The sequence below is a fragment of the Natator depressus genome, chromosome 5 (genome assembly GCF_965152275.1).
Source record: "Natator depressus isolate rNatDep1 chromosome 5, rNatDep2.hap1, whole genome shotgun sequence".
Taxonomy (NCBI): domain Eukaryota; kingdom Metazoa; phylum Chordata; order Testudines; family Cheloniidae; genus Natator; species Natator depressus.
In genome coordinates this window covers 126,261,316-126,289,266 of record NC_134238.1, presented here as the reverse complement: position 1 = coordinate 126,289,266, position 27,951 = coordinate 126,261,316, and the positions used below count along the sequence as shown (strand labels likewise).

General features: G+C 47.9%; 1 protein-coding gene across 2 annotated transcripts in view; it reads right to left on the bottom strand.

Annotated features, from left to right (window-relative positions):
* Positions 1-11,869: 11,869 nt before the first annotated feature.
* The window catches only part of SLC49A3 (solute carrier family 49 member 3), a 38,395-nt gene continuing 22,313 nt past the window's right edge, over positions 11,870-27,951 (bottom strand). For both annotated transcript variants that reach the window (XM_074953592.1, XM_074953593.1), the window contains exons 9-10: positions 26,202-26,314; positions 11,870-12,437 (exon numbers count right to left, since the gene is read on the bottom strand). In XM_074953592.1, coding sequence (XP_074809693.1) covers positions 12,286-12,437; positions 26,202-26,314 — 265 coding nt within the window. In that variant the 3' untranslated portion in view covers positions 11,870-12,285. The remainder of the gene's footprint in view (positions 12,438-26,201; positions 26,315-27,951) is intronic.

Sequence of the window (27,951 nt, the reverse complement as noted above, 5' to 3'; positions counted from 1 at the left end):
ATATATTTTGCGATATGGTTTTGTGTGTAATTTTGACTGTACATTTTGCACTGATTGAAATTCTGTATTCTAAGTATAATTTGTGAGTACCAGAGATCTATAACTAGAATTTGTCTGTGACAAATATAATTGGTAATTTCTGTTACAGCCTGGATGTGTCTCTGTGTGGTGGTTAAAAATTTCTTGTTACAAATGGTGAAATGTGTTTCTGCAAAGAGCAAACAAACTTGCTTTGTTTCACTCATTCTCCAGACACTGCTTGAATGAGCATTTTACAGTTCAAGTGTCCAAGAATACCTAGTGCTCAGCATAACACAAGAATGGCCATAGAGGGTCAGGCCAATGGTCCATCTAGCCTAGTGTCCTGTCTGCCAACAGGGGCCAGTGCCAGGTGCTTCAGAGGGAATGAACAGAACAGGCAATCATTGAGCGATCCATCCCTGTCATTCACTCTCAGCTTCTGGCAGTCAGAGGCTAGGGACACCCAGAGGATGGGGTTGCATCCCTGAGCATCTTGGCTAATAGCCATTGATGGACCTGTCCTCCATTAACTTACCTAATGTGCCATCGTTATGGCTACTGTTTTCTGATGCTGCACTATTGGCTTCTTTCCTGAATTTCTGTGGTGACACCTACATACTGCTGTGGTGGGTGCCATAAAAATAATTGCTCTCTTTCTGTATTGCAGATCATGGTGTTTGATAGTTGATCACCTGAGTATTTAGCTAGTTCCCGATTTTTCTCTGCAACTTAGACATTGCTATTTTGTTGTCCTACACCATATCGTTTGTGCCAACTTCTTAAAAATGTTAAGCTGCTTTTGTCTTTATTTGTTAGCACACTTGATGGTATTTGTGGGTTTTTTTCACCTTGCATTTTTCCCTTGTGGATAATTCTAACAAGGGTCCAGATTTTCAAAGTTCGGTTCACACAATTGTTTTAGGTATTTACACTCAGCTTGAAAAATCTTATACAGTATTTTCAAACTCATCCCTTTTGTTGACTCAAGATTAAGTGATGCTTCTTTTTGGAAGGAGTTTTTATATCCATATTATGGTGCATCCCCAGCTTTGATCAGATTTTTTACACGTAAGATAATGTGTGTCCAGAACCACACTGAATCTGAACGTCGATGAGATCGTTGGTGGTTGTAGTAGTTTGTTAATTTTAAAATCTTAAACCTTTGTCAAATGACTCACGGTGGGAGAACTAAGGTTGGGGGTGGCGGGAGGGAATATCATGACAGCATTAGTGTAGCTGAATATGGCTTTCTTTTTGGCTGTTGATTTATTTGCACAATAAAATATTTCAGAGTAGCAGCTGTGTTAGTCTGTATTCGCAAAAAGAAAAGGAGTACTTGTGGCACCTTAGAGACTAACCAATTTATTTGAGCATGAGCTTTCGTGAGCTACAGCTCACTTCATCGGATTCATAGAATCATAGAATATCAGGGTTGGAAGGGACCTCAGGAGGTCATCTAGTCCAACCCCCTGCTCAAAGCAGGACCAATCCCCAATCAAATCATCCCAGCCAAGGCTTTGTCAAGCCTGACCTTAAAAACTTCCAAGGAAGGAGATTCTACCACCTCCCTAGGTAACGCATTCCAGTGTTTCAACACCCTCCTAGTGAAAAAGTTTTTCCTAATATCCAACCTAAACCTCCCCCACTGCAACTTGAGACCATTACTCCTTGTCCTGTCATCTTCTACCACTGAGAATAGTCTAGAACCATCCTCTTTGGAACCACCTCTCAGGTAGTTGAAAGCAGCTATCAAATCCCCCCTCATTCTTCTCTTCTGCAGACTAAACAATCCCAGTTCCCTCAGCCTCTCCTCATAAGTCATGTGTTCCAGACCCCTAATCATTTTTGTTGCCCTTCGTTGGACTCTCTCCAATTTATCCACATCCTTCTTGTAGTGTGGGGCCCAAAACTGGACACAGTACTCCAGATGAGGCCTCACCAATGTCGAATAGAGGGGAACGATCACGTCCTTCGATCTGCTCGCTATGCCCCTACTTATACATCCCAAAATGCCATTGGCCTTCTTGGCAACAAGGGCACACTGCTGACTCATATCCAGCTTCTCGTCCACTGTAACCCCTAGGTCCTTTTCCGCAGAACTGCTGCCTAGCCATTCGGTCCCTAGTCTGTAGCTGTGCATTGGGTTCTTCCGTCCTAAGTGCAGGACCCTGCACTTATCCTTATTGAACCTCATCAGGTTTCTTTTGGCCCAATCCTCCAATTTGTCCAGGTCCCTCTGTATACTATCTCTGCCCTCCAGCGTATCTACCACTCCTCCCAGGTTAGTATCATCCGCAAATTTGCTGAGAGTGCAATCCACACCATCCTCCAGATCATTTATGAAGATATTGAACAATACCGACCCCTGGGGCACTCCACTTGACACCGGCTGCCAACTAGACATGGAGCCATTGATCACTACCCGTTGAGCCCGACAATCTAGCCAACTTTCTACCCACCTTATAGTGCATTCATCCAGCCTATACTTCTTTAACTTGCTGACAAGAATACTGTGGGAGACCGTGTCAAAAGCTTTGCTAAAGTCAAGAAACAATAAATCCACTGCTTTCCCTTCATCCACAGAATCAGTAATCTCATCATAGAAGGCGATTAGATTAGTCAAGCATGACCTTTCCTTGGTGAATCCATGCTGACTGTTCCTGATCACTTTACTCTCGTGTAAGTGCTTCAGGATTGATTCCTTGAGGACCTGCTCCATGATTTTTCCGGGGACTGAGGTGAGGCTGACCGGCCTGTAGTTCCCAGGATCCTCCTTCTTCCCTTTTTTAAAGATTGGCACTACATTAGCCTTTTTCCAGTCATCTGGGACTTCCCCTGTTCGCCACGAGTTTTCAAAGATAATGGCCAATGGCTCTGCAATCACATCCGCCAATTCCTTTAGCACTCTCGGATGCAACTCGTCCGGCCCCATGGACTTGTGCACGTCCAGCTTTTCTAAATAGTCCCGAACCACCTCTTTCTCCACAGAGGGCTGGCCATCTACTCCCCATGTTGCGATGCCGAGCGCAGCAGTCTGGGAGCTGTCCTTGTTCGTGAAGACAGAGGCAAAAAAAGCATTGAGCACATTAGCTTTTTCCACATCCTCTGTCACTAGGTTGCCTCCCTCATTCAGTAAGGGGCCCACACTTTCCTTGGCTTTCTTCTTGTTGCCAACATACCTGAAGAAACCCTTCTTGTTACTCTTGACATCTCTTGCTAGCTGCAGCTCCAGGTGCGATTTGGCCCTCCTGATTTCATTCCTACATGCCCGAGCAATATTTTTATACTCTTCCCTGGTCATATGTCCAACCTTCCACTTCTTGTAAGCTTCTTTTTTATGTTTAAGATCCGCTAGGATTTCACCATTAAGCCAAACTGGTCGCCTGCCATATTTACTATTCTTTCGACTCATCGGGATGGTTTGTCCCTGTAACCTCAACAGGGATTCCTTGAAATACAGCCAGCTCTCCTGGACTCCTTTCCCCTTCATGTTAGTCCCCCAGGGGATCTTACCCATCCGCTCCCTGAGGGAGTCAAAGTCTGCTTTCCTGAAGTCCAGGGTCCGTATCCTGCTGCATACCTTTCTTCCCTGTCTCAGGATCCTGAACTTGACCATCTCATGGTCACTGCCTCCCAGATTCCCATCCACTTTTGCTTCCCCCGCTAATTCTTCCCTGTTTGTGAGCAGGAGGTCAAGAAAAGCTCCCCCCCTAGTTGGCTCCTCTAGCACTTGCACCAGGAAATTGTCCCCTACGCTTTCCAAAAACTTCCTGGATTGTCTATGCACCGCTGTATTGCTCTCCCAGCAAATATCAGGAAAATTAAAGTCACCCATGAGAACCAGGGCATGCGATCTAGTAGCTTCTGCGAGTTGCCGGAAGAAAGCCTCATCCACCTCATCCCCCTGGTCCGGTGGTCTATAGCAGACTCCCACCACTACATCACTCTTGTTACTCACACTTCTAAACTTAATCCAGAGACACTCAGGTTTTTCTGCAGTTTCGTACCGGAGCTCTGAGCAGTCATACTGCTCCCTTACATACAGTGCTACTCCCCCACCTTTTCTGCCCTGCCTGTCCTTCCTGAACAGTTTATAACCATCCATGACAGTACTCCAGTCATGTGAGTTATCCCACCAAGTCTCTGTTATTCCAATCCGATGAAAGCTTATGCTCAAATAGATTGGTTAGTCTCTAAGGTGCCACAAGTACTCCTTTTCTTTTAATAAAATATTTATCACCTAGAACATATTGATGGACTTTGCTGTCTAGTTTATTTGGCCGTTTAGGATTGCTGCCCTCTTGCCTTCAGACTTAATTAGGGCAATACCCCAATATATAGATCCTTCACGCAATTATAGGTTTCAGAGTAGCAGCCGTGTTAGTCTGTATTCACCAAAAGAAAAGGAGGACTTGTGGCACCTTAGAGACTAACCAATTTATTTGAGCATAAGCTTTCGTGAGCTACAGCATCCGATGAAGTGAGCTGTAGCTCACGAAAGCTTATGCTCAAATAAATTGGTTAGTCTCTAAGGTGCCACAAGTCCTCCTTTTCTCTTCACACAATTATAGCTTGCAGCTCTTGTGATGCTGCTGCTGTGGATTTTTCAATTTCAAACGTTTCCATGGTTCTACCACCTTTGATTTGGTGACATGTAAATCCTTCATTGCTTTAAAGGTCTTGCACTTCAAAATGACAAAACCTTAAAACCTTGGGTGGACAATATTTTCTATAGATACTTCCTCAAGAGAAGGGCCCTACCAAATTCATGTTCCATTTTGGTCAATTTCATGGTCATGGGATTTTAAAAATCGTAAATTTCATTATTTCAGCTATTTAAATCTGAAATTTCATGGTGTTGCAATTGTAAGGGTCCTGATCCATAAAGGAGTTGGGGGGCGGGGTGTTGCAAGGTTGTTGTAGGGGAGATTGCGGTACTGCTACCCTGACTTCTACGCAGCTGGTGGTGGCGCTGCCTTCAGAGCTGGGCAGCTGGAGAGCAGCGGCCGCTGGCTGGGAGCCCAGCTCTGAAGGCAGAGCCGCCGTCATCAGCACCGCAGAAGTAAGGATGGCCTGATATGGTATTACCACCTTACTTCTGCCCTGCTTCCTGTAGAGCTGGGCACCCAGCCAATCACCGTCGCGCTCTGGCCACCCAGCTCTGAAGGCAGCGCAGAAGTAAGGATGGCAATACCGCAACCCCCCTAAAATAACCTTGTGACCCCCTTTTGGGTCAGGACCCCCAATTTGAGAAACACTGGTCTCCCCCATGAAATCTGTATAATATAAAGTAAAAGCACAAAAGACCAGATTTCACAGGGGAAGACAAGATTTCATGGTCTGTGATGCGTTTTTCATGGCTGTGAATTTGGTAGTGCCCTACTCATGACCAAAACCTTTCTTATACCCATTTAGACATACCCAGAGTGTACAGTAGGGGCACCAAAGATCCTTCGGCTGGGTGGATGGAGGTCAAGTCCACTCAGATCTCTGAAAGTGGAAGCTATTGTGAATTGGCCTGTGGGAGGTTTCAGCGACACTGTCGCTCCTATCACAAGCCTGTGTTAGAAAGCAAAAACAGAAAAGGAGTCTGGTCAGATGCCACTCAAAAAGGTTTTGATGCAGTGAAACAGATTTTATCAAAGATTTCAAGAAAACTTTTAAATTGTGTGTTGATGCATCCAGCAAAGGTCTCAGAGCCATACTAATGCAAACAAGGGAAGATGACCAAAATCCACCCTATTGTGTATCTGCGCCCAAAACTGTCTCCCTCTGAACAGAACTACTCTGTAATTTAAAAAGAGCGCTATGCCATAGTATGGGCTGTGAAACAACTCAGACCGTGCCTGTTCAATAGGCAGCTCAGGGTATTAATAGACCACTCTCCATTAGTGTAAATCCATAGAACAAAAGGAACCAATTCCAGATGTCTCTGCTGGAGCCTAGCTTTACAGTAGTATGATATGGAGATTAAACCTATTGAGGGGTCGGAGAACAAGGTAGCCAAGGCCGTGCCCAGAGAAGAGAGGACAGAGGTGAATCTTCTATCATGACTAGTGGCCATGACTCCAGCATCAACTCACTTGCTAGGTGTGATAGTCAAGGTCCACACACCTTGAGGGGTTACTGCGGGGTGTGAATCCCCCAAAATAAGCAACTGAATCAACAGGTTGTAGACAATGTTATTGTGTATCAAAATATGTCAAATAAGGTCTGTTATGAAAGCTTGTAATGTCCTGAACTTGCTGGTCATTAGGAGATGTGCGTACAGGTTCTGGGTATGCAGGGTTATGTGTGTAGAGCATTGTAATTGTAACTACAGTGCAACTGCAGCATCCCCTCAGAGCAGGGTGGTGAGACAATCAGGCAGGGGTGTTTTCCCTAGCATCTAACGTTGTCCAGCCAGGACATGACAATGTTGGACCATCACAGTTAATGGGCAAACATCGAAACAACTTGAACTGGAAAACAAACCCCTTGTGTGGGAAACACCCTGCTCTGTGCAACCACGAATTGCCAGAGTCTGAGAAAAAAGAGAAAAAACCCTGTTAATGGGGAAGGGATTTGAAGGGTATCCAGAAACTGAGGGTCAGCATCTTAGTGGCGTGCTCTCTGTGAAACACTGGATCCTCTTTAGGGAAATGGCACGCTGGGAACAACCTGTCCAGAGGCAATAGGTCACTTGTATTAGATGAGGGAATTTAGCTAATGGGGAAAGCCTGAGCTTGTGTCTTTGTTTATTTTCTGTGCACCTCGCCTGTGTTTGCTTTTCCTTGTTGTTTCATCTTTGAATCGATTTCATTTTGTTCATTTGCACCTCAAGCAGCTCCTCTGTTGTGCAAACTGTGGAGTCCATGCACCAAAGTGAACTGCTAACCTGGGACGGGTTTCACGCCTTTGGCAGTGACGAACCAGAGGGAAAAGTCATGAGTGTCTGGTAGTGAGGAACATGGGGAGCCGGATTTGGGGGCGCTCGGGACTGGAAGGGATTGTTGAGCTCACTCTGCAAGAAGTAACAAGGCTGGTGGAATCCAGGGTGGGACCTCCTGCTTGCAGGGTGGGTACTGGTGTCGGAGCACTGAACCACAGCAGCATGGCTTTAAGACATCCAAGGTTACAAGGCAGATGGTGACAGAATCCCTCACTGGCCAGGGTGATCCCCAAAATGTTAAGTTCAGAGCAATAGGTAAGTAGATAACAGTAGTAGTAGTAGTTCTCATTCACTAGGAACTAAAAAGAAAAAAGAAAAGGAGTACTTGTGGCACCTTAGAGACTAACCAGTTTATTTGAGCATGAGCTTTCGTGAGCTACAGCTCACTTCATCGGATGCATAGCATATTGTGGAAACTGCAGAAGACATTATATACACACAGAGACCATGAAACAAAACTTCCTCCCACCCCACTGTCCTGCTCGTAACAGCTTATCTAAGGGAATTGTGCCAGGCTTTGTGTCACAGACTGGGGTGTGGGCACTCTGGCCTAGTGGTTAGAGCAATAGCAATCCATCCTAGTGGTCGGAGTCAGAATCGAGATCGAAGAGTCAGAGCCGGTGTCAGGAACCCAGAGTCAGAAACGAAGCAGGGCTCAAGAGGACTGAAGCAAGGCTGGGAAGAAGGCAGGGAAAGGATTAATCACAGCATTGGGCAACCACTGGCCAAGTGCTACTGCTGGGCTTAAGAACAGTCGGGGCAATGCTGCTGAACCAATCCAGCGATCTGCTCAATTAGGTCTTTCAGCTGGTTACCTAATCCCAGGCCCAGCTGCAGGTCCTCATGCTTGACACTTTGTTTTACAGATAAATGACCACCCTTCAGTAGTTCTTTTGGCAGGGTGTGCTCCTTAGCAATCTATGAGGGGCTGATGGTTTAGGTTTGCACTAATGTCCTGCTAACAGACTGTTGTGATAAACGATCACACAACCAACACCATGGCCCTGTCCCACATTTAGAACATTCACACTTACCGTTTAAACAGGCCAAATGCATCCTTGATTGGCTTGGGTCACACTTTCACATTGGCTAGTTAGCAAGTGCAAAAGCCTCTTGTCTGCTCTTGCTATTCTTCTATAAAATGCTCTATGGAAATCAAGCTGATGCTTTCTGGCTCAGTCTTATGCAGGCCCACAGGCCGCAGTGTGACAGCTGATTCTGGATACACCTGCTTGCACTGCATTTCTCCCCACTGCCACAACCAGTTGAAGTCAGGTGTCTACCTGGGATTAATTTGCCACCAACTGTTCAAGGCATTTGAGAGAGAGAGGGAGAGCCTGAAATGCATGTTTTTCACACTATACTAATTATACGTCTCTAGTGTAACAGAATTGTTCTGATTAGTTAATTTTGTGCACCCTCACATGTACAAAATACTTATAAGTGGTGCCACAGTTGTCATTTTTAAAAAGCACCATTTATTAAATTGGACAGTTTGCAGAGATACAAACCAATCATGTACCGAGAGCATTTTGATCAGGATTGAGGAATGGCTGACACGATTCAGTCATACTTTATTAGGCATTTAGTGCCACAGTTGCGGAGTTGACAAACTAAAGTCTGCTTGTCAGATAACTTCACAGTCTGTTCTTCTGAAGTACTTTGAAGTTATCTCCTTGAATCTTAATCTGTTATCCGCTTAAGCCTCTACTTTAGACAATTCCTCCCCTTCATTCTGTGAATTTTAGTCTAATGGGAATGTAAGGCTTTGTCTATATTAGCACTTTTGTCAGCAGCATTTTTGTCACTTGGGGGTGTGAAAAAACACCTCCCTGATGGACATAAGTTTCACCAGCAAAAGCACTGATGTGTACAGTGGTATTTCGCTGGGAGAGCATCTCCTGCCGACATAGCTACCACCGCTCATTGGGGGTGGTTTAGTTATGCCAGGTATGCCAGGGGTCCTGCTGGCATAGAGTGGCTACACAGGAGACTTTACAGCAGCGAGTTGCAGCCGTACAGTTGTGCTGCTGTGAGATCTGTAGTGTAGACAGCCTAATGGGTAACAGTACAAACTAACAAATGGTGATCAACTAGTAAAAGAGATTGTGAAGGTGACCAGTGCACCTGGTCCTCAACAAGTCTCAGTGTAGCCTAAATCCTTGGCTGAATCTCAGGCTTGATCAGTTCACACACTGAACTATACTAGACTGCCTGAAGTTTGACCCTCACTCACACAGACTATAGCCAACCAGGAAGAAATTCCACTGCAGACGCAGTCAGATTTCTCGTGACAGTACATGCCTGGAAGGCAGGAAGAATGAATTCCAAATGTGTTTAATCTAGTTTGCAGTGTACCGAGAGCGAAATAATACATGCTTTTGAACAATTAGCTCCCTCCAATAGGAGAAAGGGCCGTATACAATCTGCATTGCTAAAACTCACTTAATACTAAGTCCTGAAGGACATCAAGTCCCTTTTTCCTGTAAGTGGACTGGAGAGCGGGACAAACTGATCCTAGTATTTGCAAGTGTCATTTACAGCACTTTATCCAGTAGCTTTTTACAAGCACCACCCCAGGTTGCATGTTAGCACTGAAAGGCCATGCATGGGAACAAGTATTCAGACCTGGAAAGTTTAACTTCATTTGTAACTCCTTGCCAAAGAACTGCAGTGCAGTGTTGCTGTGGAGGTATCTTGGATACAAACCATTTTGCTTACAGTTCACTGCAGAGAAGTCGGAATCCGTTTTCTGTCCACTGCAGTCATTACAGTCATTAAGTTTATAAACCACAGATGACTCCTGGCCCCTCTGGACCCCTCCACCTATGTCCTGGCAGCACGGATCCAGCAGTCTCCTGGTTGCTTTTGGCTGCTCTCTTATAGTTAATGAGGACCGTGCGGAGAGATAATGCTGCTTGAAGCTAATCCTCTGCTCCTGCCCATCATATCTACACTGAGGATCACCTCTCCTGGTTGTAGGGAGAGCGAAGCGGGGTCTTAAAGGCAGCAGGCCTCCTTTCTATGCAGGTTGCAGGTATGAGAACATCTGTGCATGGCTCTTGGGAGACAACCCAAATGTCACTTTTAGACACCTCTGCTGCCTCCTAGAAGGAATCTGAAATGGTCCTGCCTCCGTTCTAATGTGTGTTTGTGTTACAGCCAACACACCACATGGCTCGTTCCCAAGAGACTGCAGTGTTACAGCAAGGGAAAGTTTCCCCAACCACGTCTTAGCTGTTTCCAAAGTGCAAATAGTGCCTGGGTCACAGAGAGCTACAATGGAGAGATGGCAGGGGGCAGGGACGGAGTCATTAGCGTCCCTTGGACAGCAACTTGTGGCCTCTGTAGAACTGGTCAGGAATTGTCTGCCAGCACAGGGTTGCATAGGAAAATGCTGATCTGTCTAACCCAAAATGTTTCACAGGCATGTGGCAGGTTCAGTTAACGTTCATCAAACCACAGGTGGCAGTTTGGAACAAAACCTCCCTGGTTCCCTGCCAGCTCACCTGGCAGGCTGCTGGACACCCCGGGCTTCCAGGGTCTGCAGCTCCAAGGCTGCACCGGAGTTGGGGACTGTAGGGCCTCCAAACTCCCCACTGTGGGGCTGGGAGCTTGGTGGCCCTGAGAGCCACACCTGAGCTTGGGCTTCCAAGGCTTCCAAGCTTCCTCCCTGGAGCTGGGAGCCTGGAATTCCTGGGGTTGGGCTTGCAGAGTCCACACCCTGTGGCCCCAGCTCAGGATGCCTCCGAAATGCAGCCCCTGCAAAGCCAGGCAGCTGCTGAGTAAAAGGGACATGATTTTGCAGCTGCTGGTTGGTGGTGGGCAACAGCGAAACTGACATGAATTGTGTTAATTTCACTCAGCAGCTGACTGGGCCTGGGGAGCATATTTCCTCTTGGAAACACCACCTGTCCATAGTCCCAAAATGAAGATTCCTAGGAATTTCCTCTTCCCTGGAAAGGCTGAAAAAATTGTTTTGTTTCGAATTGGACCGAGTCCCGCGCTGGAAATGTCAATTTCCCATGGGTCGAGTTTTAGTCCTTGGGCCTCAATCATTCCTGGCAGCACCTGCAGGTCTGTTACAGCCCCCTGCACTCACCCGGGACACTGTGCATTAGTCTAGGCCCCCGAGGGGTGAATCGCCCCTGTGCTACCATTACTGGCCTCCAGCAGGTTCCCATTGACGGTTGGCCTTTGCCCCTCCTTGGAGTTCTTAGGGGTGTCATGGGCAGCACCTGCTGTGGGAAGGAGCTAAATCATCATTTTCCTGCCATGTCCAACAGTGCTAGTGCATCACGTTTAACCTCACCATCTCCTGGGCAGTGAGCACAGGCCTGCTCCAGGGTCAGGGAGTTCAGAGGGCAGCAGGTGCCTTTGCTTGTTAAATTGTAACTATTAGAAATGGGTCAAGGGTTTGTGTTAAGGTTAAGGTTCAGCAACAGGCTAGAAATGAATTCTGCACCACTGACCGTTTGGCAGGTGAGTGGGTGGAGGGAGGGTGGTATAAAACCCAGTCTCGTAACATGCGCTGGCTCTTAATCTCTCCTTCTCCAGGGGCGGGGGGGAGGGTCAATTCTCCTTTACATTTGGTGCTTAAATATCAGGGCTGTCCTTCGCATGTCTACTGGTAAAGATGCTGCAGGTGATTTTAGAAGCATGTGCTGTGCCCAGCATGGGAGCTTACAGAACATTGAACAAACCAGCAGCAGGCAAAGATAAAACCCACCTGCCCAGTTTTTACTACCCCCATCCCTTGATGAAAGGTCACCCCAAGCCATCAGAATTGTCATACTGATCAGAACCATGGTCCTTCGAGGCCAGTGTTGTCTCTAGCAGTGGCGCAGCTAGAGACAGAACACTGGCCTCGAAGGACCATGGTTCTGATACCTAGCAGCTAGCTCCCCAATTCTCTCACCCCAACCTCTAGTATTTAAACAATGGCCTTAACTCCTGAAACGTGAGGTTTATCTCCCTTGCAATACTTCAGCATTACTATTTCAACTGAATATTCTTATCTCTGTAGATGTCCAATCCATCTTTGGTTCTTTTAATCACTTTAGCAAGATCCAAATAGCACAAATCCCCCTCCCTTGCATCTTGTCCTAAAAGTCCAGCTTGGGCTCTGGTGGAGAACCACAGGGACGGACAACATTCCAGCTCCTCTGTCATCAAACTTGGAGTAGCATTTGTATTGTCATAGCACCTATAAGATCCATACCAGGCTCGGGGCCCCAGCATGCCAGCTGAATGCACAGGTGTGACTGGCCCTTTCCCACAGAGATTAGTCCATTTTTCCCAGCATGCTAGTGTACAGTTGTAAATAAGACATTTTAGGCTTCAGGAGCTGTTGCTTCTATTTCAATTTTGTTGACTGAGGTGGCATTCGATGCTTCGGCGTGGAGTCTCTTGTAGTCGGAGTGGAAGAAGATAACATAGAAGCAGGCTACAACACTGCATGCTCCAGCCATCACCAGCATGGAAACTGTATACAAAGAAATAACCAAGTTAGAAAGTGAACGTCACTTGTCAAGGTTCCTTCCCCACTCTGAACTCTAGGGTACAGATGTGGGGACCTGCATGAAAACCCCCCAAGCTTACTTTTACCAGCTTAGGTTAAAACTTCCCCAAGGTACAAACTATTTTACCCTTTGCCCTTGGACTTCCACTGCCACCACCAAACGTTTATCTGGGTTTATTGGGAAAATGTTGTTTGGAAATGTCTTTCCCCCCAAAATCCTCCCAACCCTTGCACCCCACTTCCTGGGGAAGGTTTGGTAAAAATCCTCACCAATTTGCATAGGTGACCACAGACCCAAACCCTTGGATCTTAGAACAATGAAAAAAGCATTCAGTTCTTGAAAAGAAACATTTTAATAGACGAAACAGTAAAAAGAATCACCTCTGTAAAATCAGGATGGTAGATACCTTACAGGGTAATTAGATTAAAAACATAGCGAATCCCTCTAGGCAAAACCTTAAGTTACAAAAAAGACACACAGACAGGAATATTCATTGTATTCAGCACAACTTAATTTCTCAGCCATTTAAAGAAATCATAATCTAACGCATATCTAGCTAGATTACTTACTAAGTTCTAAGACTCCATTCCTGTTCTGTCCCCGGCAAAAGCATCACCCAGACAGACCCTTTGTTTTTTCCTCCCCCCAGCTTTTGAAAGTATCTTGTCTCCTCATTGGTCATTTTGGTCAGGTGCCAGCGAGGTTATCCTAGCTTCTTAACCCTTTACAGGTGAGAGGATTTTTCCTCTGGCCAGGAGGGATTTTAAAGGGGTTTACCCTTCCCTTTCTATTTATGACACGTCCCCCAAATCACAGCTAGGGTGAAACGCTGGCTGGGATTTCTTCCTGGAGCTCTAGGAAAAAACAGAGTTAATAAGACACATGCACCTCTAAATATACTACCAAGTACATCCAGACTAACAATATTTTCCACATCTCAAGGAAGATTTTAACCAGTTGATTCTGGGAAACTTTCATGGGAGAGTGCATCAGCCACTTTGTTAGAAGCTCCTGAGATGTGTTGTATCTTGAAATCAAAATCTTGGAGAGCTAAACTCCACCGAATAAGTTTTTTGTTATTTCCCGTGGCGGTATGAAGCCACTGTAGCGCAGCATGGTCGGTTTGCAGGTGGAAACGTCATCCCCAAACATATGGGCATAGCTTTTCCAGAGCGTAGACAACGGCGTAACATTCTTTTTCACTGACTGACCAGTTGCTTTCCCTCTCAGACAGTTTTTTGCTGAGAAACACTACAGGGTGGAATTCTTGATCCGGTCCTTCCTGCATTAAAACTGCTCCCACACCACGCTCGGACGCATCTGTGGTTTCTAGGAACAGCTTGTCAAAGTCTGGGGCCCTTAGTACAGGGTCAGACATGAGTGTTGCTTTAAGCTGGTTAAAGGCCTTCTGACACTCTTCTGTCCACTGAATGGCATTTGGCTGTTTCTTTTTGGTTAGGTCTGTCAGAGGGGCGGCAATTTGGCTGTTTTGTGGTACAAATCGCCTGTAATAACCGGCTAAGCCTAAGAAGGATTGAACCTGTTTCTTTGACCTTGGGACAGGCCACTTTTGGATAGCATCCACTTTGGCCTGTAGGGGGTTGATAGTTCCTTGACCCACCTGGTGTCCAAGGTAAGTCACTCTGTTTAGGCCTATTTGACACTTCTTAGACTTAACAGTTAGTCCTGCCTCCCTTATGTGCTTGAAGACTTTTTGTAGATGTTCCAGGTGTTCTGCCCAGGAATCCGAAAATATGGCCACATCGTCAAGGTAGGCGACTGCATATTCTCCTAATCCCGCTAGGAGACCATCTACAAGTCTTTGGAAGGTGGCGGGTGCATTTCGCAGCCCGAAAGGGAGTACATTAAATTCATACAGCCCGAGATGTGTGGTGAAGGCTGACCTTTCCTTGGCGGATTCATCTAGCGGTACCTGCCAGTACCCCTTGGTTAAGTCCAAGGTAGAGATGAACTGGGCCCGTCCCAGTTTCTCTAATAGTTCATCTGTGCGTGGCATTGGATAGTTGTCTGGGCGAGTTACAGCATTTAGCTTACGGTAGTCCATGCAAAAACGTAGCTCCCCATCTGGTTTGGGAACTAGAACCACTGGAGATGCCCATGCACTTCCAGAGGGGCGGATTACACCCATCTGTAACATATCCTGGATCTGCAGTTCTATAGCAGTTTAGCTTGAGGAGACACCCGGTAAGGTTGAACTTTAATTGGGTGAGCATTACCTGCGTCAATGGAGTGGTATGCCCGTTCAGTCAGTCCTGGGGTGGCTGAGAACGTCGGCGCGTAGCTAGCGCACAGCTCCTGGATCTGCTGTCGCTGCGTACACCCAAGGATCATGGAGAGGTTCACCTCTTCCACGCCACCCGCACTTTTCCCTTCGTAGTAGACACCTTCAGGCCACTCAGCGTCATCTCCTCCCTGGGCTGTAAACTGACAAACCTTTAATTCTCTGGAATAAAAGGGCTTTAGAGAATTAATATGGTACACCTTAGACTTCCGGTTGGAGGTGGGGAATGCTATGAGATAATTAACATCTCCCAGGCGGTCCTGGACCGTGAATGGCCCTTCCGACGATGCTTCCATTTTATGGGCCTGGAGCGCCTTTAAGACTATGACCTGGTTTCCTACTTTGAAGGAATGCTCTCTGGCATGTTTATCATACCAGGCTTTTTGCTCTTTTTGAGCATCCTGTAAGTTTTCTTTAGCAAGGGCTAAAGAGGTGCGGAGAGTGTTTTGTAGGTTGGTTACAAAGTCCAGAATGTTAGTTCCTGGAGAAGGTGTAAATCCCTCCCATTGCTGCTTCACCAACTGTAATGGCCCCTTAACCTCGTGGCCTTATACAAGTTCAAATGGGGAAAACCCTAAACTGGGATGTGGTACAGCTCTGTAGGCAAAAAGCAACTGCTGCAACACTAGGTCCCAATCATTGGAATGCTCATTTACGAATTTATGTATCATGGCCCCCAAAGCTTCCGGCCATCGCGTGGCAAAATCCATGAAAGTCAGTATGTACTGCTTTCCTCTGGGTGTCTTTTTCAGAAAAGGACCTAGAATATCCACAGCTACTCGCTGAAATGGAACTTCAATGATGGAGAGTGGCTGGAGAGGGGCTTTGACCTGGTCTTGGGGTTTTCCCACTCTTTGGCATACTTCACAAGACTGGACATAGGTAGATACATCCTTGCCCATTCCCTCCCAGTGGAATGACCCCCCGCAGTGGTCTTTGGTCCTGTTCACCCCAGCATGGCCACTAGGATGATCGTGGGCTAAGTTCAAGAGCTTGACCCGGTACTTAGTTGGAACTACCAACTGTCTCTGAGGATGCCAGTCTTCCTGGTGTCCACCAGAAAGAGTTTCCTTGTATAAAAGTCCTCTTTCTACAACAAACCTGGATCGATTAGAAGAGCTGAGAGGCGGTGGGTTGCTCCGTGCCGCCGTCCAAGCTCTCTGGAGGCTTTCATCTGCTTCCTGTTCAGTCTGGAACTGTTCCCTTGATGCTGGAGACATCAGTTCCTCATTGGATTGTGGACCTATGCTTGGTCCCTCTGGAAGTGATGTACGGGATGGGGCTGTTTCCGTTGACTGTGAACCGCTCTCTGCTGGGGAACTATGTTGGGGTTCAGGCTCCGGTTGAGCCTCTTGTGTAGGGTTATGGGCTGCTGTTGGTTCAGGTTCGGTGGGACCCTCTGGTGTTGGGGTTGCAAGTACTGGATTCAGTGCTGGCAATGGGTCTGGTGCTGGTTGTTCCGCTGGTTTCAGTTCTGGGACTGGTTCCATCTGGGTCTCTGGGACTGGATCCACTACTGCTGTTGCAGACATTGGCCTGGGGTCCGGGTCCATCACCTCTGACTGGGTCCTAATAGAAGTTTCCGGAACATTTTTTTCACTAGGAGGGTGGTGAAACACTGGAATGCGTTACCTAGGGAGGTGGTGGAATCCCCTTCCTTAGAAGTTTTTAAGGTCAGGCTTGACAAAGCCCTGGCTGGGATGATTTAGTTGGGGATTGGTCCTGCTCTGGGCAGGGGGGTTGGACTAAATGACCTCCAGAGGTCCCTTCCAACTCTGATATTCTATGATTTTATGATTCTATTGTTGGGGACACTGGGGGATGGCCACTAGGCAACTCAAGGGGATGGAAGACCACGAGAGTTGATGAAGCCCCCTCGCACTAGGCCCAAGTGTCCTTGCCCCCCCCCCCCTTGCCTGGAGGCACTCACAGCAGCTCTGAGTACGAGGCCCAAGTGTCCTTGGCCCCCCCGCCTGGAGGCACTCACAGCAGTTATGCTGAGGATCTGCAACATTATGTTGCAGAGTCAGACTGCCTGAAACTAAGCAAGGCCGAACAGAGCAGATATGGAAGAACAGTGCTGAATAAAGCAGCTTTATGTATAGTTTAACAAATGATACAGAGAACAAGGGAACTAGCTGGGAACTGGATTGGCTGGCTACATGGATACTTGGGGCAGCTTGCTATTGGATAAGTATGCTGGAAAAAAGGATGTATAAAAGCCTGTGTAACTTCCTGCTCTGTGTGCAGGATTTGAGATTCTATTCTCCCTGTACCTTTTTGCAGCTGCAAATAAACTTTTCTGCTTCTCCACCCCGTTGTGATTATTGGGTGTAGCACACTGGGTAGCGAACCAACCCAAGCTGTTGTTTAGCCTCTCAGCACTGGGTACCGGCAACAGCTTTTGGCGTCCCTGGGTGGGTGATGAGGCTGCTATTTAGCCTTGCCTGGACCCCTCCTGGAGGTCGAGGATTGCGGCGAGAACCGACGCCCAGCGCGTACCGGTGAGTTCATCGGGGGCCTCGGAGGAGACGCGATTTGATCGACCCCGGAGGGCACAACGGTGCAACGCACTCATATAGTGGAGAAGCAGCTGTGGACGACGGTGAAGAACCGGTCCCTTAGACATAGGGGTGGAGCAGCTGCGGACGACGGTGAAGAACCGGTCCCTTGGATAAGGTAGGAACCTTTTGAAATCCGGATTGTATGCTCTGTTGGAACCTGGGGATGCCAAGAGTTACCCTGTAGGTATGGGACAGGGACAGAGCTCGGGGGTTAGGGCACGGTGTACGCCCCTAGAATGCATTCTAGCAAACTGGAAGGTATTTGGTGCGGATCCGATGACTAAGAGCCAATTAAAATGATTCTGTACAGTTGACTGGCCTCAATATCAACTAGAGGACCATAAGTGGTGGCCACCAGGAGGGTCAATTAATTACAACACGATCCTCCAATTAGTTTTGTTTTGTCAGTGAATGGGAAAATGGAATGAACATTTGTATGCACAAGTGTTTATGGCTTTAAGAAATAGAACAGAGCTGTAATTCTGCAGAGCTGTAATCTGACTCCGACTGGTTCGGTAGTAGCTAATGTTAGTCCTCAGACCCCCACCCCCACTGTAATGGCAGAGCCGGTGTCCCCTTCGGCCCCCACACCCCCACCTTATAAGGGTAGGATGCCTCGGGTTACAGAGATTGCCCCCTCGGTGGGACTCTATCCTTTGCTTACCGAGACTGTTGTGGCTTGCCCAGGGGCAGATGGACGTCAGGCTACCACTATGCAAGTTTACATCCATGTGCCATTCAATCCAATAGACTTAGCAGCTTTTAAAACACAGGCTGGGGAATTCTCAACGAACCCAAGCAGGTTTATTTCAGTCTTTGAGGGGTGCCTCAGTAGTCACAAGCCGGATTGGGACAACTGTAATATCCTCCTGAGAACTCTGTTGTCTGAGGTAAAGGAATCAGGTTACAGGCAAGGGGAGTGTCAGCATTCAAGAGAAAAAAAAAAAAAAAGGAAAGGAAGCTATCTGTCAAGTTCCTACCCCAAGTAATTGTAAGCGGCTCAGGGCATTTCTGGGTATGGCAGGCTTTTGCAGGATATGGATCCCAGAGTTTGGACTGTGGGCTAAACCCCTGTACAACCGTGTAAAAGGAGCAGATCATGACCCCTTCTATTGGACCCCAGAGGCTGACAGGGCATTTAAAATCCTGAAAAGAAAATTGATGGAAGCCCCGGCTCTGGGCCTGCCGGATCTCTCTAAGCCGTTTCAGTTGTATGTACATGAACGAAAGGGGGTGGCCCTAGGAGTGCTCACACAGCTGTTAGGAGCATGGAGACGTCCCGTGGCTTATTTTTCTAAGCAACTGGATCAGGTTACAAAGGGTTGGCTGGCATGTTTACGGGCGGTTGCAGCTACTGCCCTAGTGCTTGAGGAAGCCGAGAAGCTAACATTGGGAGGAGTTATGCAAATCTATACTCCCCATATGGTCCGAGCCTTATTGGATGCAAAGGGTGGGCTCTTGCTCACCCAGGCTTGGATTGCTCGGTACCAGGCTAAGCTGTTAGAGAACTCTGAAGTCACCTTACAGCCTTGCCCCTCCCTTAACCCAGCCACTCTCTTGCCAGAAACAGAGGAACAGAAACATGACTGTTTAGAGCTCATAGATGTCCAGTACTCCAGCCGTCCAGATTTAAAGGATGTACCCCTCCCAAATGCAGATTATGAGTGGTACATTGATGGTAGCAGTACTGTAATAGATGGGCAAAGGAGGGCGGGTTATGCTGTTGTGACCCTCCATGACACTGTGGAAGCTGAAGGTTTGCCTGCTGGGACCTCTGCCCAGCTTGCCGAACTCATAGCCCTGACCCGGGCACTTGAACTGTCAAAAGGAAAGCGGGTCAACATTTTTACTGATTCAAAGTATGCTTTTGGTGTGCTCCATGCTCATGCTGGCCTATGGAAGCAAAGGGGAATGCTGACAGCCCAAGGCTCCCTAGTCAAGTACGGGCCCCAAATCCTCCGGCTCCTAGAAGCTGTACAACTTCCCTTGGAAGTGGCGGTGGTACACTGTAAAGCCCATCAAAGGGAGGATCAAGATGTGGCCAGAGGTAATGCCCAGGCAGATAGACAGGCTAAGCATGCTGCCACCCTGCCATCCCCTCAGACTGAGAACGCCCATATGCATGCCCTTATCCCATCAGTAGGGGAGCTTCCAACCCCTCAGTACTCTGGGGAGGAGAGACAGCTAACTGACAAACTCAGTCTCCGGGAAAAGGAGGGATGGCTCCATTCCCCGGAAGGGAAGGTCCCCTTACCAAAGGGCCTGATCCGGCCAGTGCTGCAGAAACTACATCAAACCACTCATGCTGGCAGGGAAGCACTTATCCAGCTAATGGGAAAATACTTTATCACTTCCGGACTCCGACCCCTGGCTGCCCAGGTACAAGCAGACTGCTTAGTCTGCCAAAAGAATAACCCCCGACCGGGACATCCTGTGCCACCAGCTGACCTAGAACCCACTCCGGGCCCCAGACAAGTGTGGCAAATAGACTTTACTGAGTTTCCCCGGACCCAAGAGTTCAAATATCTCCTTGTCATAGTGGATCGGTTCAGCGGAATGGCCAGAAGCCTTCCCATGCTGTAATTGCACTGCCAGAACAGTGGCCCCCAAGTTTGTTAAGGAGATTATTACTCGCATTGGACTCCCCCTGTGGATGGAATCTGACAACGGGACACATTTCACGTCAAAAATCTTTCAAAGCATCTCACATGCCTTACAGATCCCCTGGAAACTCCATACGCCCTGGAGATCGCAAGCCAGTGGTGTAGTGGAGCGTACCAATCAGACCCTTAAACGGCATCTCTCAAAAGTGTACCAAGAAGCCTCACTGCGATGGCCTGATGCTTTGCCCCTCGTCCTACTTTGTATCCGCGTTCTCCCAAAGGGTAGATTAGGGCTTAGTCCCTTTGAAATTAGGCCATGCCCTTCCAAACACATGAATGGCATCCCAGTTCTGTCAGGGGAATGGGAGCTGGGTAATGTTTTTTTGTCACAGTATATGTGTTCCCTGTCTGCTGTTCTCTTGTCTCTTCACAGGTATACCAAGGATTCCCAGCCTCTCCCCTTGGACTATCCCGTCCACTCCTTACAGCCCGGTGACTCTGTGCTTGTTTGTACCTGGAAAGACGAGCCTCTCCAGGAAAAGTGGAAAGGACCCTATACCGTCCTGCTGATCTCCCATACAGCGGCAAAGATCGAGGGACACAAGAACTGGATCCATCACTCTCGTCTGAAGGCAGTACCCGCCCCCTCGTCAGCAGAACAGTGGACCGTCCAACCTGCTGACTCCTCATCTAGTGACGATCTCGGGCTAAAGCTACTGTTTAAAAGACACAAATAGTGGGCACCTTTATGCTAAAATGGGCCCACCCAGGTACTGGAGACCCTGGGTTGAAAAGACTCTGGTGATAATTGGGTAACATTGTTATTCTCTGTATTGTTATTTCCAAACTCTGCATATCGGGAGCATAACTCCTTTGTTTCGCTTGCGCACCATGTTGCTACTTTAACAAACCAGACTGATTGCTGGGTATGTGCTCCAACTCCACTGTCCCCCAAAACGGGAATGCCCCTTGACATGCTGCCCTTGACCCTAGCAGAATTAGCCGCCACCAAAGAGCAGGAAAGAATGGACTCGCCGTTCTGGAATAAGACCTCTTTACAGCAAGCCACCTATCAGGACCAGGAGTATTCAGTTGCAGTACTCACTGAGGGAGTGTTATGTTTTACCCGAAACCAATCTGATCACTATGGGCGTCCTGTGGTAAAAAGCTTCTGTGTTATTACACAGTGGGCTGATGGGTATTGGATAAAGACCAAAAGGGGAGGCCAACAGTGTGGGTGTAATGGTTCCTCCCCTTTTAGGGAAACTCTTACAAATAATCTTACCACAAAAGAAAGGTTTGGAAATATAACTTGCCATCCAGTTAATATCTCCAACGTAGCAAGCCAATGGTGGGTTTGTAGTGGTCCCTATGGCGAGTGTAATTTCAATGGCACAATTAGAAACGCCCCCGCTTGTACCCAATCAGGAGGATGGGATGCCCCCTTAGGGGCATATGAACTGTTTAAAAAAGCAGCCAAAGCAGCCTTAAATATCCCAGGAATCCCATTAAGAAACAGTCCTTACTGGGCCCTACAGGGTCACTATTTTGTATGTGGCCGAAAGGCTTACAAGGTGCTGCCAGCCAATTGGACAGGTAGCTGTTATATAGCTCATGGAGTTCCTCATCTGTCAATAACTGCCACACTGCCCAAAGGAAAGATTAGAAATGCCTGAGACACCTCTGTTGAGTCACGAGAAAAGACCCTGCGGTGACTGACTATGGCATTGGAGGGCAATATGAAGAATTCCCTCACAACTGAGAAGCTTGTAGGGTGCTCTGTACTGGGAATAGCGCCACTGTTTACCGGGCCAGCCATGGCATGCATAGGCCGCTATACTGTAAGGCTGCAAATGGTACTTGAGAAATTGGCCTTAGAGTTAGAGGACTAGTCGGTTAGTGATTTAGGGTCAGCAGTAAAAACACTAAAGAAAGAGGTACAGCAGCTCAGGACGTTTTCCCTCCAAAACAGGCTGGCTTTGGACTATCTCTTGGCATCCCAAGGAGGGGTTGGTGCCCTCATCAGGCCCCGATGTTGTGTACACGTAAATGATAGCAGTTATGAAATCTATGAAAAGGTGGTACAGGCTGAGGCCCATGCCCGAGCCGGAGCACAGGTTGCCTATACTGCCCCAGAGAGCGATTGGCTGCAAATCTTGTTTTCAGGCTGGGGTTTGTCGTTTTGGCTTGGTGGTTTATTTAGCCTGTTATTGAAACTTCTCTTTCCTGTATTGCTTGTATTACTGGTATTATGCTGTGCAGTATCACGTGTTAGGGCCCTTTTGCAAAAGTTAATAAGTCATTCTCTTCAGGGCTATCAAAAAGTGCTTATGCGAAGTCCTATTGTAAAGAAATAAGAAGCCCAAGTGAGACAACTCAGAGCCAAGGTTGTTGAGTGTTCTCAAAGGAGGGAGTTGTTGGGGAAACTGGGGCATGGCCATTAGGTAACTTGAGGGGATGGAAGACCACGAGAGTTGATGAAGCCCCCTCGCACTAGGCCCAAGTGTCCTTGGCCCCCCTCCTTGCCTGGAGGCACTCGCAGCAGCTCTGCGTACTAGGCCCAAGTGTCCTTGGCCCCCCCGCCTGGAAGCACTCACAGCAGTTATGCTGAGGATCTGCAACAATATGTTGCAGAGTCAGACTGCCTGAAACTAAGCAAGGCCGAACAGGGCAAATATGGAAGAACAATGCTGAATAAAGCAGCTTTATGTATAGTTTAACAAATGATACAGAGAACAAGGGAACTAGCTGGTAACTGGATTGGCTGGCTATATGGATACTTGGGGCAGCTTGCTATTGCATAAGTATGCTAAAGAAAGGATGCATAAAAGCCTGTGTAACTTCCTGCTCTGTGTGCAGGATTTGAGATTCTATTCTCCCTGTACCTTTTTGCAGCTGCAAATAAACTTTTCTGCTTCTCCACCCCTTTGTGATTATTGGGTGTAGCACACAGGGTAGCGAACCAACCCAAGCTGTTGTTTAGCCTCTCGGCACTGGGTGCCGGCAACACTATGAACAGAGCTAGGCGTCACGGCTTGTTTAGCCTGGCTGCGGGTGACCATTCCCACCCTCTTGGCCCGCTTCACATGATTGGCCAAGTCTTCCCCCAACAGCATGGGGATGGGATAATCATCATAGACTGCAAAAGTCCACGTTCCTGACGAGCCCTGGTACTGGACAGGCAACTTGGCTGTAGGCAAATTGAAAGAGTTGGACTTGAAGGGTTGAATCGTCACTTGGATCTCTGGGTTGATTAAATTGGCGTCCACTAAGGAAGCATGGATAGCTGACACTGTGCTCCAGTGTCCCTCCATGCGGTGACCTTCTTCCCGCCCACACTCACAGTTTCCCTCTGCTCCAAGGGTATCTGGGAGGTATCTGGGCCTGAGGACCTCTGGCGTGATTTCGGTGCAATGAACTGTAATCTGTTTGGGTTCTTGGGGCAGTTGGCCTTTACATGCCCTGGCTCGTTACATTTAAAACATCGTCCAGCTGACGGGTCACTGGGGCGAGGTGGGTTGCTGGAGAACAGTGTGGCGGGACGATAAGGTGGCTGGAGGGTTCCTTGGGAGGTAGGTGGGGCCTTGGGCGGCCCCTGGTAATAGGGTGTGGTCTGAGGTTGTCCCTTCTGGTATCCGCTCCAACTGCGACCAGTTTTTTTCTTCTTTGCCACCTCCACCCATTTGGCTCCAATCTCCCCCGCCTCGATTACAGTTTTGGGTTTCCCATCTAGGATGTACCTTTCTATTTCCTCAGGAACACCCTCCAAGAACGGTTGCATTTGCATGGAGGATATGTCCATCAATGGCTATTAATCATAGAATCACAGAATATCAGGGTTGGAAGGGACCTCAGGAGGTCCAATTGGGCCAATCCCCAATTTTTGCTCCAGATCCCTAAATGGCCCCCTCAAGGATTGAACTCACAACCCTGGGTTTAGCAGGCCAATGCTCAAACCAACTGAGCTACCCCTCCCCCCATTAGCCAGGATGGGCAGGGATGCAAAACTGCTGCACATCATAGAATATTTTTAAAAAGTAAACAAACTAGGAAATTACATTAGAAAAACTGTTATAAGAACAAGGAGTTGATTAGGGTGCAGTTAAAAAGCACTCAAAAATTAGGAAATGCTAGAATCAAGGTTGCCTGTGCAACCTTAATTCTGCCCCTTGTGTGTATGCATTACAATAGTCTAATTACATGATCACACTTTTTCCTACAGGACCCTTGCCTCATTCATGCACAGGATGGATACCCGATGGGGAGAATTAAGGTTACACGGGCAACTAAATCTCGCATTCCCCACCTTTGGCCTGCTTGACTTTGCAACCCAAGCAACACACTTTTAACGTAGTTTGTTCTGTAACACGAAAGGACAGTTTGCTGGCATATACAGGCCAACTATGCTTTCAACTAAATGCACTCTGCAGCTAACAGCCGTATGCCCAACTTGCACCTAAGGAAGGCGATGCTGCGATGGAAGAGCAAAATCTATTAGCCAGTCAGCTGCCGTGGGCTGTACATTTTGAGGAAGACTAGAGCTAGCTTGTGCCCTGGCACACTGGTGAAAAATTAGAGTAATTCCAAAGGGGTTCATCTGTTTGTACAGCAATGCATTAGAGAGCCGAGGGGCACAATGCAAGGAATGAAAAATATCCAGAGCACAGCCAGGGGGCACTCTGGAATGGTTCCTACCTCCATCAAAGCCAAACCAGTTTTCACTGAGACATAACTGCCCACTATGCTGAATATAGCATAAGTGTAAAGGAATGATATGTGTGTGTGTCTCTAATGTTGTAGAAAAACTGTATCTTGCCATAGAAAAACCAGGTTATATGCATTGTTTCTAATTACATGATCACAAGAGGCATAGCTAAGGGTGCACATGCAATCATCTCTTTGGGATCTCCTGACCAGCTCGGCCCCCACCCCCAAAAATTACCATTAAACGCTCCGTCTAAAATTGATTGGCCCTGGAAACAAAATGACCATAGGAAACCGCCACACTGAGAAAATACTTCCCTGCTTTTTCTGCAGCTCCTCCCACCTCTATAAAAGCTCTAGATTGGGCTCAAGCGTTATCAGCATGAAATCTACCTCTACACTAACATGTAGGGACTGATTCATTGCAGGGCAGAGATGGAACAGCAACAATTCTTTTACTGGGAGCCTTAGATTTTTCAGGAGAGCCCAGCAAACTTGAGGAGACGCCCTTCACTTGTGAACAAAAGACCTGGATGATTTTGTTGTCTGCTCTGGTGTTAATGCTTGTTTGTGTCATTGCTGTAGGACTGCTGGCAGGTCCAGTATCTGCTACAGGCTTTCCTTCCTGCTGCCTGTCTACTTCTAGCTGGTGAGGGACACTAGATCCACACGCGTTTCTTTAGGAAGTTCAGGCATGACAAGCCATGCAGCTGCAGCACTGGGGGACATGGCGTTTATCTATCCTAGTAGATTATGAAGACTGAGTACATTGGAAACAGCATCAGCTAAAGGGGTTGCAGGGCTAAGGTTTCATAGAGCTGGGCTCCCTAAGCGGCTCTGCAGCTCCTAAACGAGCTCATGCCCCATTGCAGCACAGCAGAATGCACCGCCATAGCTCTTCTTCCGAGGAAGCTCCCTCAGCTACTGTTGCTAATAGTGGGTCAGCTAGCCCCTGCCTCATGGCCAGCCCATCTCGTCCCCTTGCCACCTCCATCCTCACTCCACTGTTCCAGCTCCCCTGCTCCCCCACCCCCAGAATTGTCTCCATTGCTGTACCACGTTACGGCTGTGTCGTGCTGCCCGGTTTTGTAGTGCCTAGTCTTGCTGCTTTGTCAAGTTGTGCAATTGCAGAGTTCTGCTGGAGATCCCATGAGACATGCAGTGTTTGGAGACATGCACGCACTGCAAGTCGGTTACATGAAGCTCCAAAAAGGGATCAGGCTTCTCCAGGGTGGGAGGAAGGGAACCGTTTAAATTGGATTGTTTAGCAGCATTATTGGCATCCGATTTGGCTTTTCATTCCACCCTCCCACCCAGAAACTGCTGTCATAGCAATGACAGCAGGGAAAGCATCAGCAAGTGGGGTGTGAGGAATAGCTGCTGGCTCCCAGTTGGCCAGCCCGGCATCAGCCCAAAGGATGGTAATGAAGCATATTCCACCAGGAATCCATTCCATGGCACAGTAAAGAACTCTGGTCATAGACTGCCTGGGGATCGGGTAGGACACCCCTCAGTTATACACATCAATGCGTTTTAAGACAAGGGGGCACTTACCTGTCCAGTCTAATGCTCCACCTTCCTCAATGTCACAGGTAGAGAATGGAGCCACGGAAATCTGCACCGTGAGGGCTTGCACTAGAAGCATTAAGATCACTCCTTGGATCTGACTGCACAGAGAGAAACCATCATTGAGCTAATCTCCTAGTCCTGATTCATCAGTCCCATAGCCAAAGCAGGGCCACCCCTCAGGCAGATGGAGTCTCCCCTTGCACAGCTAGCTTCTCATCCGTAAGCGGGGACGGGGACAGATATGATTAATTCTCCAAGGGCCTTTCATCCCCTTGTCTTGTATGATGTAGATACGCTACCCAAAGGCAGTTACTAGGTTAAGCCTTTGTCTCGTGTGTAGACAAGAATACAATTAACAAACATCCAGTAATGTAGTACTTTTGAAAATTTTATACACAGATGTACAATAGGTAGAGACCACGAGCACTTAACCAAGCACACAAGCCTACCTGAAGGGCAGTGTTTCTAGTGTGTGGAGGATTGCATCCCAGAGATATGCATTAGAGTATGAATAACAGGATGCCATGGCTGCCACCACACCTCCTGTCAAACCACACCCTTTTGGACTGTTAAAAGTGGTGGCTTGGCAAGTGGTAGAGGCTTAAAATTCTCTTCCCCACTGCTCCACTGAGCAGAAGAAAAACTTGCTCCCACCCTGCTTATCTTGGAGTGGGGTCATAACAAGCCACACAACCAATCAAACAGAGAAGCCAATTGTGAAAAGGTCTGGTAATCCCTGCTTTAGACTTTGGAGGGTGCCCTGTGTTTGTTTTCCTGAATCTTTCTCCTGGCCTGTGGGCAAGTGCACCCCTGGCTAGAGCCCAGAGCAGTAATGTCAGAATCTCCATTGTAAATTCAGCACTACTGCATCCCATTAAAGGAGAACCTATCTCTAAAGTACGTTGCCCAAGACACAGCCAGGCGACTGTAGAAGGAAATGTTCCAATCCCATTAACTGATTAAATAGGTATCTAAGCCGGTGGAAGACCAAGTGTGATTGACCCGTGACGGATGCCACCATACTTCTGTCTGTCCCAGAGGAGCATTTTGACCAAATCTGGGCCAGTAGGAGAGCAATATGCAACATCCTCTATGCTTCACCTTGAAGATCTCCCCACTGCTCAGTGATCATCTGTTCTTTTTGCTGGGGACGTAGGTTTTCAAAGCTCCGTAGATTTCAAGACCAGAAGTGGTTGCCTAGTCTGACCTCCTGCATGACAGGCAAAGGAACTTCCCCAAAATAATTCCTAGAACAGATTTTTTAGAAGAATATACAATCCTGATTTTAAAAGGGTTGGTGAAGGAGAATCTACCACGACCTTTGGTAAATTCAGAGGTGAAAGTAAGCCGGTATGGTCCGGTAAGGCATACCGGCAAGAGCCGGTGTGCCGTGCCGGACTAGACCAGCTTCCCCAGGCTGGTGATTTAAAGGACCCGGGGCTCCCTGCAGCAGCCGGAGCCGCACGCCCTTTACATCGCTGCCCGAGCCCCGCTGCCAGAGCCCTGGGGTAGCAGTGGCAGGGCTCCTGCAGTGATTTAAAGGGCCCCGGGCTCCAGCTGCTGCTACCGCAGTGGACCCCCAGGCCCTTTAAATATCTGCCTGAGCCCTGGGGTAGCAGCGGCAGCTGGGAGCCCCTGGGGCTCTGTCGGCGATTTAAAGGGCCCGGGACTCTGCTGTGGTAGTGGTGGCCTGGGCCCTTTAAATCGCCCCTGAGCCCTGGGGGCTCCCAGCCGC